We start from the raw sequence: 18,409 nt of genomic DNA on the forward strand, positions 1-18,409 counted from the left end.
AACAAGGAACACCGGAATAAATACCCAGGGACTAATGGGGAAAACGGGTGACACCTGGAGGTGGGTGGAGACAATCACAAGTGAAACAGATGAGGGTGTGACACCCCTTGCACAGTCTTCACATTTTCTGCTTTAGAATTCAATCTAAAAAGGGATTACATTTAATTTGTTCCTACTGATCGACCCAACCAACTCCACATTTTTAAAGTGAAATAAAAATTCTGGAAAAAAATTCAAAATTAATAAAACATTTAAAATGAGGATGTATTGATTGCGTATGTCTTCACACCCCAGAGTTAATACTTGGTGGAAGCACCTTTGGCAGCGATTTTAGCTGTGAATAATTTTTTTATGATTCTATTAACCTTGTATAACTCAACATGGGCCTTTCCACGAAATGGGTGCCTTTTTTGTGCCTTTGGTATTTAATGTAGAAATTGTGCACCAATATTACATTTTAAACACCTGTTATATAAAGTGAAGTGCCCTTTAATATAGACCACATGGATAATACAATAAATCAGATTGTTATTGTGAATAAAGGCTTGCTAAATTGCCAAAATTCAGCATTTTGATATGTCCCTCCAACACTGTGTCACTTCTAGGAAGATTTAACCCAGTTAATCCCTACACTTCTCCAATATTCACTATTATTGTAAAGCTCTAGTTATTTTGTTGACAATGTCATTTCTGCAAATTATTATTTATTTTATGTGATTAGAGATTAATTTACCCCTGTCCTTCATCTTAAGGTCAACCCTGTTACGTTAACTGAACTCTCATTTTAATGGTGAAACGATTCATTTTAAAATATTTTTTCCAAAGAAAATTTTTCAAATAATTTAGTAAAAGCAGGTGAGCTGGTTCTGGTGTTTTTGTTGGAAAACGAAGTGTGTCGAGCATAACATGTCAACCGTGTAACCCATAGATAGACAGGCTAGATAGTTTTACAAATGACATTTTTTTTGTGAAGCTTGCTTTCTATTGCTACTCCCTGTTGCACACAACAAGCTTCCATTCCCCCGGTCACAAGGGGATTTATGCAGTACCATATATCGGCAAGTATTGTGGTGGAAGCATCATGTTATGTATCACGTTTCAGGAAAATACCCAGATGCAGACAGTGTCGAAGTAACAAAAGTTTATTACTAGAACAAGGGGCAGGCAAAACGACAGGCAGAGGTCAGTACAGGCTGGCCGACGACCCAATGAGTGTGCAGAACGCCTTCCAGAACCGGGACGCGAACTGAAGACCCTGGTCGGATACCATGTCCACTGGGAGTCCATGGATCCAGAATACGTGCTGCACAATGAGCTGGGCCGTCTCTTTGGCAGAGGGTAGCTTGGGGAGAGGAATGAAGTGGGCGGCTTTGGAAAACTGGTCCACTACTGTCAGGATGGCGGGGGAAGACCCCAGGGATATGTGAGACCAGAGACGGTGAGGAACAGGCAGAGGTTGAAGGAGACCAGCTGGAGCTTGCTGGGGAGTCTTGTTCTGCACACAAATCGTGCATGCGGCGACGAATGCGTAGACATCAGGAACTATGGCAGACCACCACAAGCGGAGTCGCACAAAGGCCAGGGTTCGACGGGAACCCGGGTGGCAGGCAAGCTTGGAGGAGTGGGCCCACTCCAGGACCAAGGAGCGGACAGCGTCAATAACAAACATCCGGTTATCTGTGCGCCCCCGGGGTTCGGCATTGAACGCTGCGCCTCAGGAACCTGCTTCCCTATTCCCCAGCTGAGTGCCGTCACCAGGCACTGGTCTATAGCGGTGTGACAGCGCATCCGGCTTGACATTCTTGGATCCCGGTCGGTATGAGAGGGAGAAGTTGAACCGGGTGAAAAGCAGGGCCCACCTAGCTTGCCTGGAATTGAGACACTTGGTGGTGCGGAGATATTCCAGGTTTTTGTGGTCTGTCAACACAATGAACGGATGTTCTGCCCCCTCCAGCCAGTGCCTCCACTCCTGCAATATCATCTTCACCGCGAGAAGCACACGATTCCCCACATCGTAGGTTCTCTCCATGGCGTTGAGGTGATGGGAGAAGAAGGTGCCGGGATGTAACTTGAGGTCAAGGGCAGAACGCTGGGACAGGACAGCCCCCACTCCAACATCCGAAGCATCACCTCCACCACGAACTGGCGGGGCGGGTCAGGATGAACCAAGATGGGAGCTGTGGTGAAATGGGGTCTGAGATCCCGGAATGCCCGGTCATCAGCTGGGGACCACGTGAATGGAACCTTAGGAGGGGTGAGTGCAGACAGGGGGGAAGCCAAGGTGCTGTAACCCCGGATAAACTGGCAATAAAAGTTGCCGTATCCCAGGAAACGTTGCTGTTGCACTCTGGACGTAGGCTGGGGCCAATCCACCACCACTCTCACCTTCCCAGGATCCATCTGTACATTCACTGCAGCGATGATGTAACTCAGGAAGGGGATGGTGGAGCGATGGAATTCGCACTTCTCTGCTTTCACAAAAAGTTCGTTCTCCCGGAGGTGTTGGAGAATGTGTCGGACATGGAGCATGTGTTCTTGTGCGGAGCGGGAGCAAACGAGGATGTCGTCAAGGTAGACGAAGACGAATCGGTTCAACATGTTGCGGAGAACATCATTCACCAGAGCCTGGAACACAGCAGGGGCGTTGGTAAGGCCAAATGGCATGACCAGATACCGTAGAGACTGCTGGCCGTGTTGAAGGCAGTCTTACACCTGTCCCCTTCCCGTATCCGCACCAGGTGGTAGGCGCTCCGTAGGTCCAGCTTGGAGAACACGGTGGCCCCCTGGAGCGGCTCGAAGGCCGAGGAGATGAGTGGTAGCGGGTAGCAGTTCTTCACCGTAATGTCAGTTGAGCCCCCGGTAGTCGATGCACGGGCATTATCCTTCTCCACAAAGGAAAACCCTGCGCCGGTGGGGGAGGCAGAAGGGCGGATGAACCCTGCAGCTAGGGAGTCCTCAATGTAGGTCTCAGTCGTGGCAGAGTGGTTCCTGGGAGAAGGTCGATCCTGCAGTCATAGGGTCGGTGGGCGGAAGCGAAGTGGCCCGGGCCTTACTGAACACCTCACGGAGGTCCGCGGGACTAGCAACTTCCGATCCCCGAGGAAGATACCCCGGGGTAGGCTGCGCTGACTTCAGGCAATGAGCGTGGCAGAACGGGCTCCAGCCCATGATGGCACCAGCAGACCAGTTAATAAGGATATTGTGTCGCTGGAGCCAAGAGAATCCCAATACCACGGGAACCTGAGGAGACTTAACAAGCAGGAATTGGATCGTCTCACTGTGGTTCCCTGACACACGTACGTTGATCAAATCAAATCAAATCCAACTTTATTTGTCACATGCGCCGAATACAAGTGTATACTTTACCGTGAAATGTTTACTTACAAGCCCTTAACCAACAGTGCAGTTCAAGAAGAGTTAAGAAAATATTTACCAAGTAGACTATAATAAAAAGTAATAATAAAAAGTAACACAATAAGAATAACAATAACGAGGCTATATACATGGGGCACCGGTACCAAGTCAGTGTGCCGGGGTACAGGTTAGTTGAGGTAATTTGTACATGTAGGTGGGGGTGAAGTGACTATGCATAGATAATAAACAGCGAGTAGCAGCAGTGCACAAAAACAGAGGTGGGGGGGTCAATGTAAATGGTCCGGTGGCGATTTTATTAATTATTCAGCAGTCTTATTGCTTGGGGGTAGAAGCTGTTGAGGAGCCTTTTGGTCCTAGATTTGGCACTCCGGTACCGCTTGCCATGCGGTAGCAGAGAAAACAGTCTATAACTTGGGTGACTGGAGTCTCTGACAATTTTATGGGCTTTCCTCTGACACTGTTGATTGTATAGGGTCTTAGATGGCAGGAAGCTTGGCCCCAGTGACGTACTGGGCCGTTTGCACTACCCTCTGTAGCGCCTTATGGTCAGATGCCGAGCAGTTGCCATACCAGGCAGTGATGCAACCGGTTAGGATGCTCTCGATGGTGCAGCTGTAGAACATTTTGATGATCTAGGGACCCATGCCAAATCTTTTCAGATTTGGAAAGGAAACAAACAAAAATGTAATTTTGTGATTTTTGGTGAACTATCCCTTTAACCCTGTCAATCACACAAATCTTGAAATGAGTTCTGAGAAAAAAATGACTTCTTTACCACAAAACCTAGAGCAGTGCCAAAGGATGTGTATGGATTCAACATACCTGCAGATGTTCAAATCTAGAACGACGGTGTCCACAGTTGTGCCAGGGATGGTCTTTGCTCTGTAGGTTTTTGCCAACTCTGTGATAAACACACACACAGAGAGAGAGAAATGCGTCACATGACCTCCCCCATAGAGAAACTGTGAAGTCATGGGGTAGAAGCTGCTTTGTGGGGTTATGTTATTGTAACGGCAGATGCTTGAGAATGTTTCAGCAGACAGCGTCATTTATACTTCCTTCATACTGTATTGGTGGGCAAAAATACATCCAACTTTGAGGAAAAGGCTTGTTTTTGGAAGCAGGGAAGCAAACAGTAGTCTAGTCTTTGGTCTGTCTTTGGTAGACAGATGTGGCGAAGTCTGTTGCTAGTTGTAAGTGTAGAAGAATAGTGGTCATATAACATTTTAGCTACATTGGTGGGGCATTGTACCCCTACAATGTAAAGTACTTTGAAACCTAGTGAAATAAAAAATACTGTATCATGTAAATGCAATTCATGATCATTATCTTTCAGGTGTCTGAATAGTTATGTATGGACTAGCGTGTTATTTCTTCTGTGGGAATGCTGTGTGGCAATATACTGTATGCCAAGAAAAATCGGTCAAATCCATTTGATTCATTATTGAGAATACGTTTCACTATGACCTGCCCTGCTTTTACACTGTAGTGCATTGAGACAACAATAGCTGATATTTCACATGCAATACATAGACATAGGCAAGCGTGGGCTAATTATTGACACATACATGTATCTACAGGCTTCTGAGGGCTAAGCTGTTGCCTTAATTCAAATGCAATGATACACCATTTTAAAGTGACTTTTATTCGCCTGTAGAACAACCACAAGTTTCATCACAGTGAAAATAACTCAAATCAAATCCAATTTTATTGGTCACATACACATGGTTAGCAGATGTTATTGCGAGTCTAGCGAAATGCTTGTAAACTTCAGCTGTACTTGTAGTGGTTGAGAGTCACTTAAACTCGGCACCCAGAACAGAATCTCGCCGTCTAATATTTAAATGTTAAAGTCTGTCACAAGAGACTAAAAGTCACTCTAACCAAAGATTGGGCATACAGTAGAAGTTACCTTGGTAAACCTCTGTCTATTACACAGTGCCAACAAAACACCAGGTCAAAGCAGGAACATCATCCCGGTAAGAAATACAGACAATTTAACTCAGCCACGACCAATCGCAAGCACAATTCACCACCTCAATACACAGTATTTGGACCTCAGTCTAAACTGACCCCAAAAGCCATGAAAGTCTTCGGAAAAAGTGCTTGGCTTGGAGAGAAAGAGAGAGAGCGTGAGACTAAGGAAATGGGTAGCAGGAATGTGGAATTACAACTATTTTTGATTCCTGTCCAGTAACTATTTACATTGCAGTCCACCGTCTGTGACATCAGAAGGCAGACTTTATAAATGAATGGACAGAGGCAGGCAGTTTGCTAACACACAGCATTAATGGCATCGCGGCTTTCTTGAGGAGATAGAGCGACAAGAGAGAGCGAGAGAGAACTAGCTAACCCCTGAAGATGGACCGAAGAGATGCTACGCTCCTTGGTTACCTGCTGTTGTGTATCATCACTCAGGTGAGGGTTGACAAGCTCAAGATTTTCCTTAAGAATTCAAGTTGTCAAACATCTTTCATTTGTCAAAGTAAGCTTGTGATATTTTGGGGAAGAAATGGAATTTAATATTTGAGGGATGTCATGGGATGATGAACTTGTTTGCACTTGTTTTTGGTAAGTGAATAGTATATGGTGGTTCACAAACTGATACTAAACGTTATCAATACAAATAAAAACATCCATATACACTATCAGTGGAGGCTCCTCAGAGGAAGAAGGGGAGGACCATTCTCCTCAGTGAATTTCAGTAAAATAAAAATAGTGAAACAATGAAAAAGTTATCCTTTTTAGATAAAACTATACTAAATATATTCACATCACCAAATAATTGATTAAAACACACTGTTTTTCAATGAAGCTCTACAGTAGCCTCAACAGCACTCTCTGGGGTAGCACCATGGTGTTGTACATTGACTTCAATACAAAACCGAGGAGGCACATGGTGCTCACCCCATATCTTAGACTTCCGGAGGACTTCCGGAGGACATCCTCCAAACTATCAGAGCTTTTGCAGCATGAACTGACATGTTGTCCACCCAAACAAAGGATCAGAGAATGAATTTAGCACTGAAAGCATAAGCTACAGCTAGTTAGCACTGCAGTGCATAAATTGTGGTGAGTAGTTGACTCAAAGAGAGAGAAAGACAGAAGCAAGAGAGAGAGAGAGAGAGAGAGAGAGAGAGAGAGAGAGAGAAAGAGAGAAAGAGAGAAAGAGAGAGAGATAAAGCTAGCTATATTTTGTTGTATTTTTTTTTCACTTTCACTTACTTAGCTAGTGAATGCAGCTAGCTAGTTTAGCCTACTCAAACATTCGGCTCCAACAGAAAGGGATGCTATGTTAGCTAGCTGGCTATGGCTATTCAACGTTGAAACTCTTCCAGGTCAAGGTAAGCTTTTGGTTTTATTAATTTATTGCCACCAGGGCCCGAAGGTGTAACTGCTAAACTGCTTGCTGACTATACACTGTACTGCGTGATTGAAGCGGGTTTACTAATGCCTTAGTTCTAGTAGCTATGTTGACTATGACGTTAGCTAATATGGTGACAATGATGTAGGCTGTGTGTAGAGGTTAGCGGTTATGGTATGAAAGTTTGGCTTGGAAAGGTTTCTTCGCCTGGTCACAGACAGCTGTTGTGTTGTGCACTGAAGTCCACAAGCGAATGGAAAAGGTGAGAGGAGGACAGTGCATAAATGCGAGAAGGAATTATACAATGAACAAAGTGATCATGTTGTTTTTATGTGTGCTGCTATGAAAGTGAACTGTATTTGTGGGTGATCAGGGGTGTATTTATTCCACCAATTCAGTTGAAAAACATTTCTTAAACGGAAGCAAATAGAAAGAAACGGGGATAAACATACTTGAATTTGTCCAATCGAAACTCTTGTTTGCAAATGTTGGACTAAATGTTGGACTAACACCCTAGATCAGTTAGATACAAAATAGCCTCCAATACCCTACTCAATAAATTGGATGCAGTTTATCACAGTGCCATCCGTTTTGTCACCAAAGCCCCATATACTACCTACCACTGCGACCTGTAACCTCTCGTTGGCTGGCCCTCGCGTCATACTCGTCGCCAAACCCACTGGCTCCAGGTCATCTACAAGACCCTGCTAGGTAAAGTCCCCCCTTATCGTATCTCTCTGGTCACCCCCAAAACCAATTCCTCCTTTGGCCACCTCTCCTTCCAGTTCTCTGCTGCCAATGACTGGAACGAACTACAAAAATCTCTGAAACTGGAAACACTTATCTCCCTCACTAACTTTAAGCACCAGCTGTCAGAGCAGCTCACAGATTACTGCACCTGTACATAGCCCATCTATAATTTAGCCCAAACAACTACCTCTTCTCCTACTGTATTTATTTATTTATTTTGCTCCTTTGCACCCCATTATTTATATTTCTACTTTGCACATTCTTCCACTGCAAATCTACCATTCCAGTGTTTTACTTTCTATATTGTATTTACTTCGCCCCCATGGCCTTTTTTGCCTTCACCTCCCTTATCTCACCTCATTTGCTCACATTGTATATAGACTTATTTTTCTACTGTATTATTGACTGTATGTTTGTTTTACTCCATGTGTAACTCTGTGTTGTTGTATGTGTCGAACTGCTTTGCTTTATCTTGGCCAGGTCGCAATTGAAAATGAGAACTTGTTCTCAACTTGCCTACCTGGTTAAATAAAGGTGAAATAAATAAATAAATACAATTAAAATAAAATAAAAGATGCAGGCAAGAGTGTGCAAGGTGGTATTGAATGTGTCACTGTCTGTCACCTTGATTACAAAAACATTTCTGTCGACCTGTGCACCTGCGCTGTAAACTTTCATTCGTAGGCTAAGTTGTAGCAACCTCATGATGGGTAAAGTATCATGTACATTAGTAGCCTAAACCTGTCGATGTTACATTGAGCTGGGTGAATGAAATATGAATGACAGTCATCCAATATGCTGTAATAGACTTAAGGCCATGCTCATCAAAAAAGAAGTGTTCTCCCTCATCGTAAACGGCACCGAACACCACTGACACATCAATTATACACCAATATACACATCAATATTCACATCAATACACTAAAAGCAAAACACAATCATAGAAAACAAACACATTTTTCTGTAGAAAGGTCCTCAATCAGCCTTTTGAATTGCCCTAGAGGCACCATTTCAACCAGTTTTAGAGAGCGCTGGAGGTTACAAGTATCTTGCAAAAAAACTAAATGCAGATTTACATAACTCAGTGGAGATTGAAGGGATTTCCAGAGTTAGCCATCCCTGAGACCGGGTCTAGTATCTTGTACGTCGATTAGCTAACAATAAAGTAAGGTAAGGCGGAAGTTTATGCAGCAGGCCTTTATAAACAAAAAGAGTGCAACGCGTTTGGACTGCAAGAGGGCAGTATTTTACCAGAATTGTCGCAGCAAAATAATCCTGCATCAACAGGATTTGAATGTTTAGTCCATAATGTTGCTTGATTGGTGGTTAGGCTATTAGCTGAACAAAATTAGGCTACATGACAAAAGTGCAATACTGTTAATATAACTGTGTTTGTTAGTGCTGGGTTTCAGTGAATGTAATTACATTACAAAGCTTATCTGCATTTCCTGCAGTGAAAAAAGTGATCAAATTAAGATTCTACGTAAATTTAAGGGACGCTATGAATGACCAGCATACGGTTTTTGTGCGTACTATGTGTGCAATATATCCTGTAGGATGTTCATGGTTAAAAAATTCCAGGTTAGAGGATTCCCTTGCAGCTTATTCCCTGCTGATTCCGGAATACCTCCATTGGGATTTGGGGAAGCTGTAAGGATTTTAACCCTACAGGTTACACAAACAAATACACACAAAAGTAACATTTATAGTACAGTCACAGACAAAAAAACTTAACCCATACAGTCAACAAAAGGCTACCGGTGAACACTGCAGTCTCACACATATTTTATCCACAAACGCTACTGCAGTTAATCATCCTACTGTCAACCCACATGTGTTAGGTGTGCTGCCAGCTATGCGGGGGCCCGTGTCACAACTGCCCCTGGGCCGCACCACGCTGCCCACTGGGGGTGCCCACGGTGCTGGATGGGTGCCGCTGCTGCCAGGTGTGCGCCAGACAGGAGGGCGAAGACTGCACGGAGAGGTTTGTGTGTGACAGCCAGCAGGGCCTGCAGTGTGACTACAGCGCCAGCTACCCCGGTGGTCCTGGAGAGTGTGTCAGTGAGTACAGCGCTACCCTGTTAAACTGGTCCCAGGTCTGTTTGTGTTGTCTTGCCAACTGTGAGATATATCTGTTTGTGGTATCTTGCCAACTGTAAGATCCAACTACAAGACAACAAGGCAGTACAGTTGGCAAGACAGCGCAAACAGATCTGGGACCAGGCGACTACTTTGTAGGGTACAAATACTGTACAAAGCCTCAAAGCATTTCCATTATGTGATCATGATAATGATATTAAGAACTCAAATGGAGTGACATGTAAGAGTGTATCCCAGTTTTCATGCACAGCAAATCTTTGACAAAGATGAATGTTGAATGTTCTATTTCATAGCCATAAATAATAGGAAAATAGCCAAGTACTTAAGTTATTTAGGATTGGGAATGGCAGCCATGGGTAATAATCCCACAATATCCAGTTGGATACAACAAGTATTGCGACATTGATGTTAAAGGGCAGCCATTAGAAGTGTTAAACAAATGATGTCGCTCTGGATAAGTGTCTGCTAAATGACTCAAATGTTATTTTAGTACACATGTCTTCTCCCTAGATTTGACACCACATACAGTGCCAAGAAAAAGTATGTGGACCCTTTGGAAATACCTGGATTTCTGCATGAATTGGTCATAAAATTTGATCTGAGCTTCATCTAAGTCACAACAATAGACAAATATAGTGTGCTTAAATTAATAAAACATACATTATTGTATTTTTCTTGTTACTTTTTCTTGCCACTGTACGTTGTCACAAGCAAAAATGAAAGCAGAACGCACCAGTCACTCGATCAATAAAAAAGTGGTCAGATGAAGCAGATGCTAAGCTACAAGACTGTTTTGCTAGCACAGACTGGAATATGTTCCGGGAATCTTCCTATGGCATTGAGAAGTACACCACATCAGTCATTTGCTTCATCAATAAGTGCATCGATGACGTCGTCACCACAGTGACCGTACGTACATACCCCAACCAGAAGCCATGGATTACAGGCAACATCCGCACTGAGCTAAAGGCTAGAGCTGCCGCTTTCAAAGAGCGGGACTCTAACCCGGAAGCTTATAAGAAATCCCGCTATGCCCTTCGACAAACCATCAAACAGGTAAAGTGTCAATACAGGACTAAGATCGAATCGTACAACACTAGCTCCAACGCTCGTCGGATGTGTCAGGGCTTGCAAACCAGTACAGACTACAAAGGGAAGCACAGCCGGGAGCTGCCCAGTGACCCAAGCCTACCAGATGAGCTAAACTACTTCTATTCTCGCTTCGAGGCAAATAACACTGAAACATGCATGAGAGCACCAGCTGTTCCGGATGACTGTGTGAGCACGCTCTCCGTACCCGATTTGAGTAAGACCTTTAAACAGGTCCACATTCACAAGGCCGCAGGGCCAGACGGATTACCAGGACATGCGCTGACCAACTGGCAAGTGTCTTCACTGACATTTTCAACCTCTCCCTGTCCGAGTCTGTAATACCAACATGTTTTAAGCAGACCACCGTAGTCCCTGTGCCCAAGAACACTAAGGTAGCCATGAAGTGCTTTGAAAAACTGGTCATGGCTCAAATCAACACAATTATCCCAGAAACCCTAGACCCACTCCAATTTGCATACCGCCCTAACAGATCCACAGATGATGCAATTTCTATTGCACTCCACACTGCCCTTTCACACCTGGACAAAAGGAACACTTATGTGAGAATGCTATTCATTGACTACAGCTCAGCATTCAACACCATAGTGCCCTCAAAGCTCATCAATAAGCCAAGGACCCTGGGACTAAACACCTCCCTCTGCACCTCCCTCTGCGACTTCCTGACGGGCTGCCCCGAGGTGGTAAGGGTAGATAACAACACATCCACCATGCTGATCCTCAACACAGGGCCCCTCAGGGGTGCATGCTCAGTCCCCTCCTGTACTCCCTGTTCACTCATGACTGCACGGCCAGGCACAACTCCAACACCATCATTAAGTTTGCCGATGACACAACAGTGGTAGGCCTGATCACCAACAACGACGAGACAGCCTATATGGAGGAGGTCAGAGACATGGCCGTGTGGTGCCAGGACAGCAACCTCTCCCTCATCGTGATCAAGACAAAGGAGATGATTGTAGACTACAGGAAAAGGAGGACAGAGCACGCCGACGGGGCTGTAGTGGAGAAGGTTGACAGCTTTAAGTTCCTTGGTGTCCACATCACCAACCAACTAACATGATCCAAGCACACCAAGACAGTTGTGAAGAGGGCACGATAAAACCTATTCCCCCTCAGGAGCCTGGGTCCTCAGGTCCTCAAAAGGTTCTACAGCTGCACCATCGAGAGCATCCTGACTGGTTGCGTCACTGCCTGATATGGCAACTGCTCGGCCTCTGACCGCATGGCACTACAGAGGGTAGTGCGTACAGCCCAATACATCACTGGGGACAAGCTTCCTTCCATCCAGGACCTCTATACCAGGCGGTGTCAGAGGAAGGCCCAAATAAATTGTCAAATACTCCAGCCACCCTAGTCATAGACTGTTCTCTCTGCTACCGCACGGCAAGCGGTACCGGAGTGCCAAGTCTAGGTCCAGGAGGCTTCTTAACAGCTTCTGCCCCCAAACCATAAGACTCCTGAACATCTAATCAAATGGCTACCCAGACTATTTGCATTTCCCCCCTCCCTATTTTACACCACTGCTACTCTCTGTTATTATCTATGTACATATTACCACAATTACCTCGACTAACTGGTTACCCCGCACATTGTCTCTGTACCGGTACCCCTTGTATATAGTCTCGCCATTGTTATTTTACTGCTGATCTTTCAGTACTTGTTACTTTTATTTCTTATTCTTCTTCATATTTTTTAAACTGCGTTGTTGGTTAAGGGCTTGTAATAAGCATTTCACTGTAAGGTCTAAACCTGTTTTATTCGGCGCATTGTGAGTAATGCAATGTGATTTGATTTTGTTTTGTTTTGATCTGCTTCACCTAAAACTCAGCAAAAGAAGAAACATCCCTTTTTCAGGACCCTGTCTTTCAAAGATAATTTGTAAAAATCCAAATAACTTCACAGATCTTCATTTTTAAGGGTTTAAACACTGTTTCCCATGCTTGTTCAATGAACCAGAAACAATTAATGAACATGCACCTGTGGAACGGTTGTTAAGACACTAACAGCTTACAGACGGTAGGCAATTAAGGTCACAGTTATGAAAACTTAGGACACTAAAGAGGCCTTTCTACTGACTCTGAAAAACATCAAAAGAAAGATGCCCAGGGTCCCTGCTCATCTGCGTGAACGTGCCTTGGGCATGCTGCAAGGAGGCATGAGGACTGCAGATGTAATGCAATATCCATACTGTGAGATGCCTAAGACAGCGCTACAGGGAGACAAGACGGACAGCTGATCATCCTCGCAGTGGCAGACCACGTGTAACAACACCTACACAGGATCGAGATACACCAGGAACGCACAATCCCTCCATCAGTGCTCAGGCTGAGAGAGGCTGGACTGAGGGCTTGTAGGCCTGTTGTAAGGCAGGTCCTCATCAGACATTACTGGCAACAGCGTCACCTATGGGCACAAACCCACCGTCGCTGGACCAGACAGGACTGGCAAAAAGTTCTCTTCACTGAGGAGTCGCGGTTTTGTCTCACCAGGGGTGATGGTCGGATTCGTGTTTATCGTCGAAGGAATGAGCATTACACCGCCTGTACTCTGGAGCAGGATCGCTTTGGAGGAGGAGGGTCCGTCATGGTCTGGGGCGGTGTGTCACAGCATCATTGGACTGAGCTTGTTGTCATTGCAGGCAATCTCAACGCTGTGAGTTACAGGGAAGACATCCTCCTCCCTCATGTGGTACCCTTCCTGCAGGCTCATCCTGACATGACTCTCCAGCATGACAATGCCACCAGCCATACTGCTCATTTTGTGCGTGATTTCCTGCAAGACAGGAATGTCAGTGTTCTGCCATGGCCAGCGAAGAGCCCGGATCTCAATCCCATTGAGCACGTCTGGGACCTGTTGGATTGGAGGGTGAGGGCTAGGGCCATTCCCCTCAGAAATGTCCGGGAACTTGCAGGTGCCTTGGTGGAAGAGCAGCAAAAACTGGCAAATCTGGTGCAGTCCATGAGAAGGAGATGCACTGCCGTACTTAATGCAGCTGGTGGCCACACCAGATACTGACTGTTACTTTTGATTTTGACCCCACCTTTGTTCAGGGACACATTATTCCATTTATGTTAGTCACATGTGTGTGGAACTTGTTTAGTTTATGTCTCCGTTCTTGAATCTTGTTATGTTCATGCAAATATTTACACATGTTAAGTTTGCCGAAAATAAACGCAGTTGACAGTGAGAGGACGTTTTTTTTGTTTTGTTTACTTAACTGATCAAAGTTCACTCTCTCACTTCCCCATCTGTCTCCCCATCTATTCCTCTCTCTGTGACCAGGCCAGAACATGCTGGGATGTGAACTGAACGGCATGCAATTCGAGGAGGGCCAGACATTCCAGCCGTCGTGTGCACAGCTGTGCCACTGCCTGGGTGGCGGGGTGACCTGTGTGCCACTGTGCAGCGATGACTTACAGGTTCCTGCCGCAGCCAACTGCCCCAACCCTCAGCTAGTGCGCCAGCCTGGGAGGTGCTGCAGGGAGTGGGTCTGTGAAAGCCTGGACAACAACATTTACACAGACACTATGGCTGCAGGTACAGTAGGCAAAAGGTACTCGATAGGCAAAAATATGAAAATTAGACTTTGATTAGGGATGATTAACAGTAATAATTTATTACATTTGTAAAGCACTTTTCATTTGACAAGTCTTGAAGTAACTTAGGTGCTGCAGTGCGATTTACTGCTTGTTTGCCAGGATAAAACACCCAAGTGCACAACACAGAGGAATTTGGATGTATCACTGATCTTTAATAATCTTTACGTATCGGCCTCACAGCCTTCGCCAGAGCTTTGACGAAGATCAGTGATACTATCAAGAGCAGTATACCGCTTCCTTTTTCCCTCAACTACTTCCTCTTTGAACAAAAGGGTGCAGTTTAATTGCACCTGAATGGCAGTGTTTACGCAGTAGCATTCAGAGGGCAAAATAACACCATGGGATCGTTTTAAATACTATTAATTACAGGTAGACTATTGTTTTGGAGTAACTCTTTAACTGAAGCACTCATTATACCTTCATGAAATACCAGCTTCGTGAATGTTACAGTATCATTAAAAATCTTAATAACAACGTTCTTAACACATGTTATGAATGGTTTCATAATGGTGTTATGAATGCCTTATGTACGGATACCCCCTTCAAGTAAAGTGTTACCCTTTTTTGTAGCTAACCTGTTGATGCTTCAACGGAAGACACGTGTGTGCAAGGAGTAGTCTCATCATACAAATAGGCAGGATGTATTGAATCCAGAAGTCACATATATTTAAGCATTTAAAACCACAATATTCATATTTAATGGACAAGAAATGTACATAGCATTTCCTTTGTGTGTAATAGCATAGCCATATCAATATCCTCACATAACAAACCCAATGAGTATACAAATGGACTAACAGCATCACATTGCCCTTGTCTTTCAACACTACCCAGTGGAGAGACCACCAGAGAGGGAGAGGGTGCGTCAGGGCTTTCGTGGTGATGGTGGTGGGGCTCAGTCTCCGGGCCAGGGCCTGAACTCCAACTGCATTGAGCAGAGCACAGACTGGAGCCCCTGCTCCAGCAGCTGTGGTCCAGGTGTCTCCACCCGCAGCTCAAACAAGAACTGGGCCTGCCGCCCGCAGACCCAAACCAGACTGTGCCAAGTCAGGCCATGCCAGGCCACTGCTGTGCCTCGCAGCAGGCCGCATGTGGTGAGTGGGAGCAGCGGTCTCCGCCTTTCTTTACCTCAAACACTCTCAAACACTTTGCAAATACTCTTACTGCTGTCTGACCATTTTGTTTTCGAGGTTAGTTGAGGTAGAATGGATTGCCACTTGAGGTGGGTGGACAGTTTGGCCATTAGAAATGTTTTGCTTTCATTCTTGTACCTCACTTTTTGGCAAATGGGATGAATTACTTAATATAATTTACATTGTACCTTTACTTAGATACAGCATTGACCATAAATTGACCATAAATGTGTGCCATCAGAAGAACTGCATTATGAAGAATTGTATTGAGAGTTGTCAAAATGTCCTAATATTTCAAAGTCCATGTTGATCAACTAAAAGTTGAAGTAAGAGATCAATTAAAATCATTCAATGTTTTTAATTGAAGTCCACGGTTATGTGTATTGCAGGGAACGGGTGCCTGCGATAGTAGCTTCAGGTCTCCCGTGCCCATTCATCTGGAGCACCAGGGCTGTTTGAGCAAGTGGGCCTACAGGTTCCGGTTCTGTGGCCTGCAGTGTCTGGAAGGCCGCTGCTGCAGCCCCTACCGCACCAGGACCGTTAGCATGGCCTTCCGCTGCCCCCAGGGCAGGATGATCCACCAGCAGGTGATGATGATTGAGTCCTGCTCCTGCCAACACTACAATTGTCCCCAGTCCCCATTCACAGCCTACAGGAGAGCCATTCCCTGGCTTTAGAGTATAGGACCGTGGAGAGTGAAATAGCCCCAAAGCCAGAGATGGGCAGGCCCTGTCAGTGAAGATACTGGACAATGACATACGAATAGGAATCGAAGGGTAGGGTAGGATTCAATCAAACTTGCACTCTGGGAGAAAACACATGGTTCCTGCACTGTTGAAAAAGTACCATTAGTTTAACACAGTAAATATAGTCAAATGCTTTGCATTGATTAGGATATGTGTAAAAACAGTGTTAACAATTTCCCGCAGTGCAGGTTTGATTGAATTTCATCCTCTATTTGATTTTGAATATTGATTAGGGCCATTTAATTTAAATGAATACCTCCATCATCAAGATTCTTAGAAAAGGTGTGTGTGTGACAGAGAGAGAGAGAACGAGAGAGAGAGAAAAAGAGGGAGAGAGAGAGATGATGAGTGACTAGTTGATTGATTGATGCATGGTGGTGGATGGAGGTGGAGGCCTATTGCGGACGTTTCGGTAACCTCAAAGTAAATATGGAACTGAATGTACAGTAGGTAGTTACTGTAAGTAAGAATAGGTTGGTGTCAACTCCAAGTGACTTTCATGTGCAAGCTAAGCTGTCAGTCATCATTTCTATAAACTGTAAGTATTAGGTTATCAGTCAAATCATTTTTTCAGTAATATTGTTATTATGCTATGTTACAATGAGCATAAAGACACCTGAATTACTGTCTTGTAGATTGGTATGGTTAATAATTAAAACATCATCAATTAAATATTGAAATTCTCACATTCATGCCTTAATAGCCTATTCACACTGCGCACACACTGGTTGAATCAACATTGTTTCAATGTCATTTGTCAACCTATTGTGATGTGGACTCTACATGGAAAACATTTACATTTACATTTACATTTAAGTCATTTAGCAGACGCTCTTATCCAGAGCGACCTACAAATTGGTGCATTCACCTTATGATATCCAGTGGAACAACCACTTTACAATAGTGCATCTAACTCTTTTAAGGGGGGGGGGGTTAGAAGGATTACTTTATCCTATCCTAGGTATTCCTTAAAGAGGTGGGGTTTCAGGTGTCTCCGGAAGGTGGTGATTGACTCCGCTGACCTGGCGTCGTGAGGGAGTTTGTTCCACCATTGGGGTGCCAGAGCAGCGAACAGTTTTGACTGGGCTGAGCGGGAACTGTACTTCCTCAGAGGTAGGGAGGCGAGCAGGCCAGAGGTGGATGAACGCAGTGCCCTTGTTTGGGTGTAGGGCCTGATCAGAGCCTGAAGGTACGGAGGTGCCGTTCCCCTCACAGCTCCGTAGGCAAGCACCATGGTCTTGTAGCGGATGCGAGCTTCAACTGGAAGCCAGTGGAGAGAGCGGAGGAGCGGGGTGACGTGAGAGAACTTGGGAAAGTTGAACACCAGACGGGCTGCGGCGTTCTGGATGAGTTGTAGGGGTTTAATGGCACAGGCAGGGAGCCCAGCCAACAGCGAGTTGCACATTTGGATTAGTAAAAAGTAATCAACCAGTACTGTTTTCATTTTATTTCAACCAGCATTGTAAACATTAAAATTACAGTAAAACTTCAACTTAAATACAACGACTTCACCTGACTCACAGGTTGTTACGCCAGTCTAATTTCAACATTATCATCAGAACTATGTAAACATTGAAATTGTGTAGAAAATTCCACATAAAAAATAGTTTTCATCCTGTGCTCATGCATTCGGAAGGAGTCAGACCCCTTGGAGTCAGCCAGAGCCCAAGGGGTCTGAATAGAGTGTGCAAAGCTGTCATCAAGACAAAGGGTGGCTACTTTGAAGAATCTAAAATCTATAATATATATATATATTTTTTAACACTTTTTTGGTTACTACATGATTCCAAATGTGTTATTTCATAGTTTTGATGTCTTCGTTATTATTTTGTCTCAGAACGTATCTCCCCCAAAGCCGAAGTAGGGAGTGACTGGGCACAGACATTGTGGAGACAAGTAATTAGTTCCCTATTAATCACGCCATCCCTTTACATGGTTTGTAATAGGTAAAGATACATATCCACATATGAAGACAATGTTCCCTTCTGTCCTCTTCTCTTTCTGATATTATGTATAGCAACAGGGACATGTGATAGAGAAGCCTGACTTCTCCCATTTCTGGGCCCCAGGTGACTGAGGTCCATCTGAGGGAGGAAGTGCAACTGTCAACACCAGAGTCCGAAGGGATACATTCTAATAACAAGAGTTCAACAGTTCAATCATATAAGCATATTATGCAGATAAGACATCTTAATTATCTATGTTACCGAGCGAATTCTGATAATTCTG

General features: G+C 44.5%; 1 protein-coding gene across 1 annotated transcript; it reads left to right on the forward strand.

Moving 5' to 3' along the window:
* Positions 1-5,524: 5,524 nt before the first annotated feature.
* Positions 5,525-16,852, forward strand: LOC139565170 (CCN family member 5-like). Its single transcript, XM_071385320.1, has 5 exons — positions 5,525-5,793; positions 9,331-9,550; positions 13,985-14,239; positions 15,136-15,395; positions 15,824-16,852. The coding sequence occupies exons 1-5, from the start codon at positions 5,737-5,739 to the stop codon at positions 16,109-16,111; spliced, it is 1,080 nt and encodes a 359-aa protein (XP_071241421.1). The 5' UTR covers positions 5,525-5,736; the 3' UTR covers positions 16,112-16,852.
* Positions 16,853-18,409: the final 1,557 nt, after the last annotated feature.

This window comes from Salvelinus alpinus, chromosome 2 (assembly GCF_045679555.1).
Source record: "Salvelinus alpinus chromosome 2, SLU_Salpinus.1, whole genome shotgun sequence".
Lineage (NCBI taxonomy): Eukaryota > Metazoa > Chordata > Actinopteri > Salmoniformes > Salmonidae > Salvelinus > Salvelinus alpinus.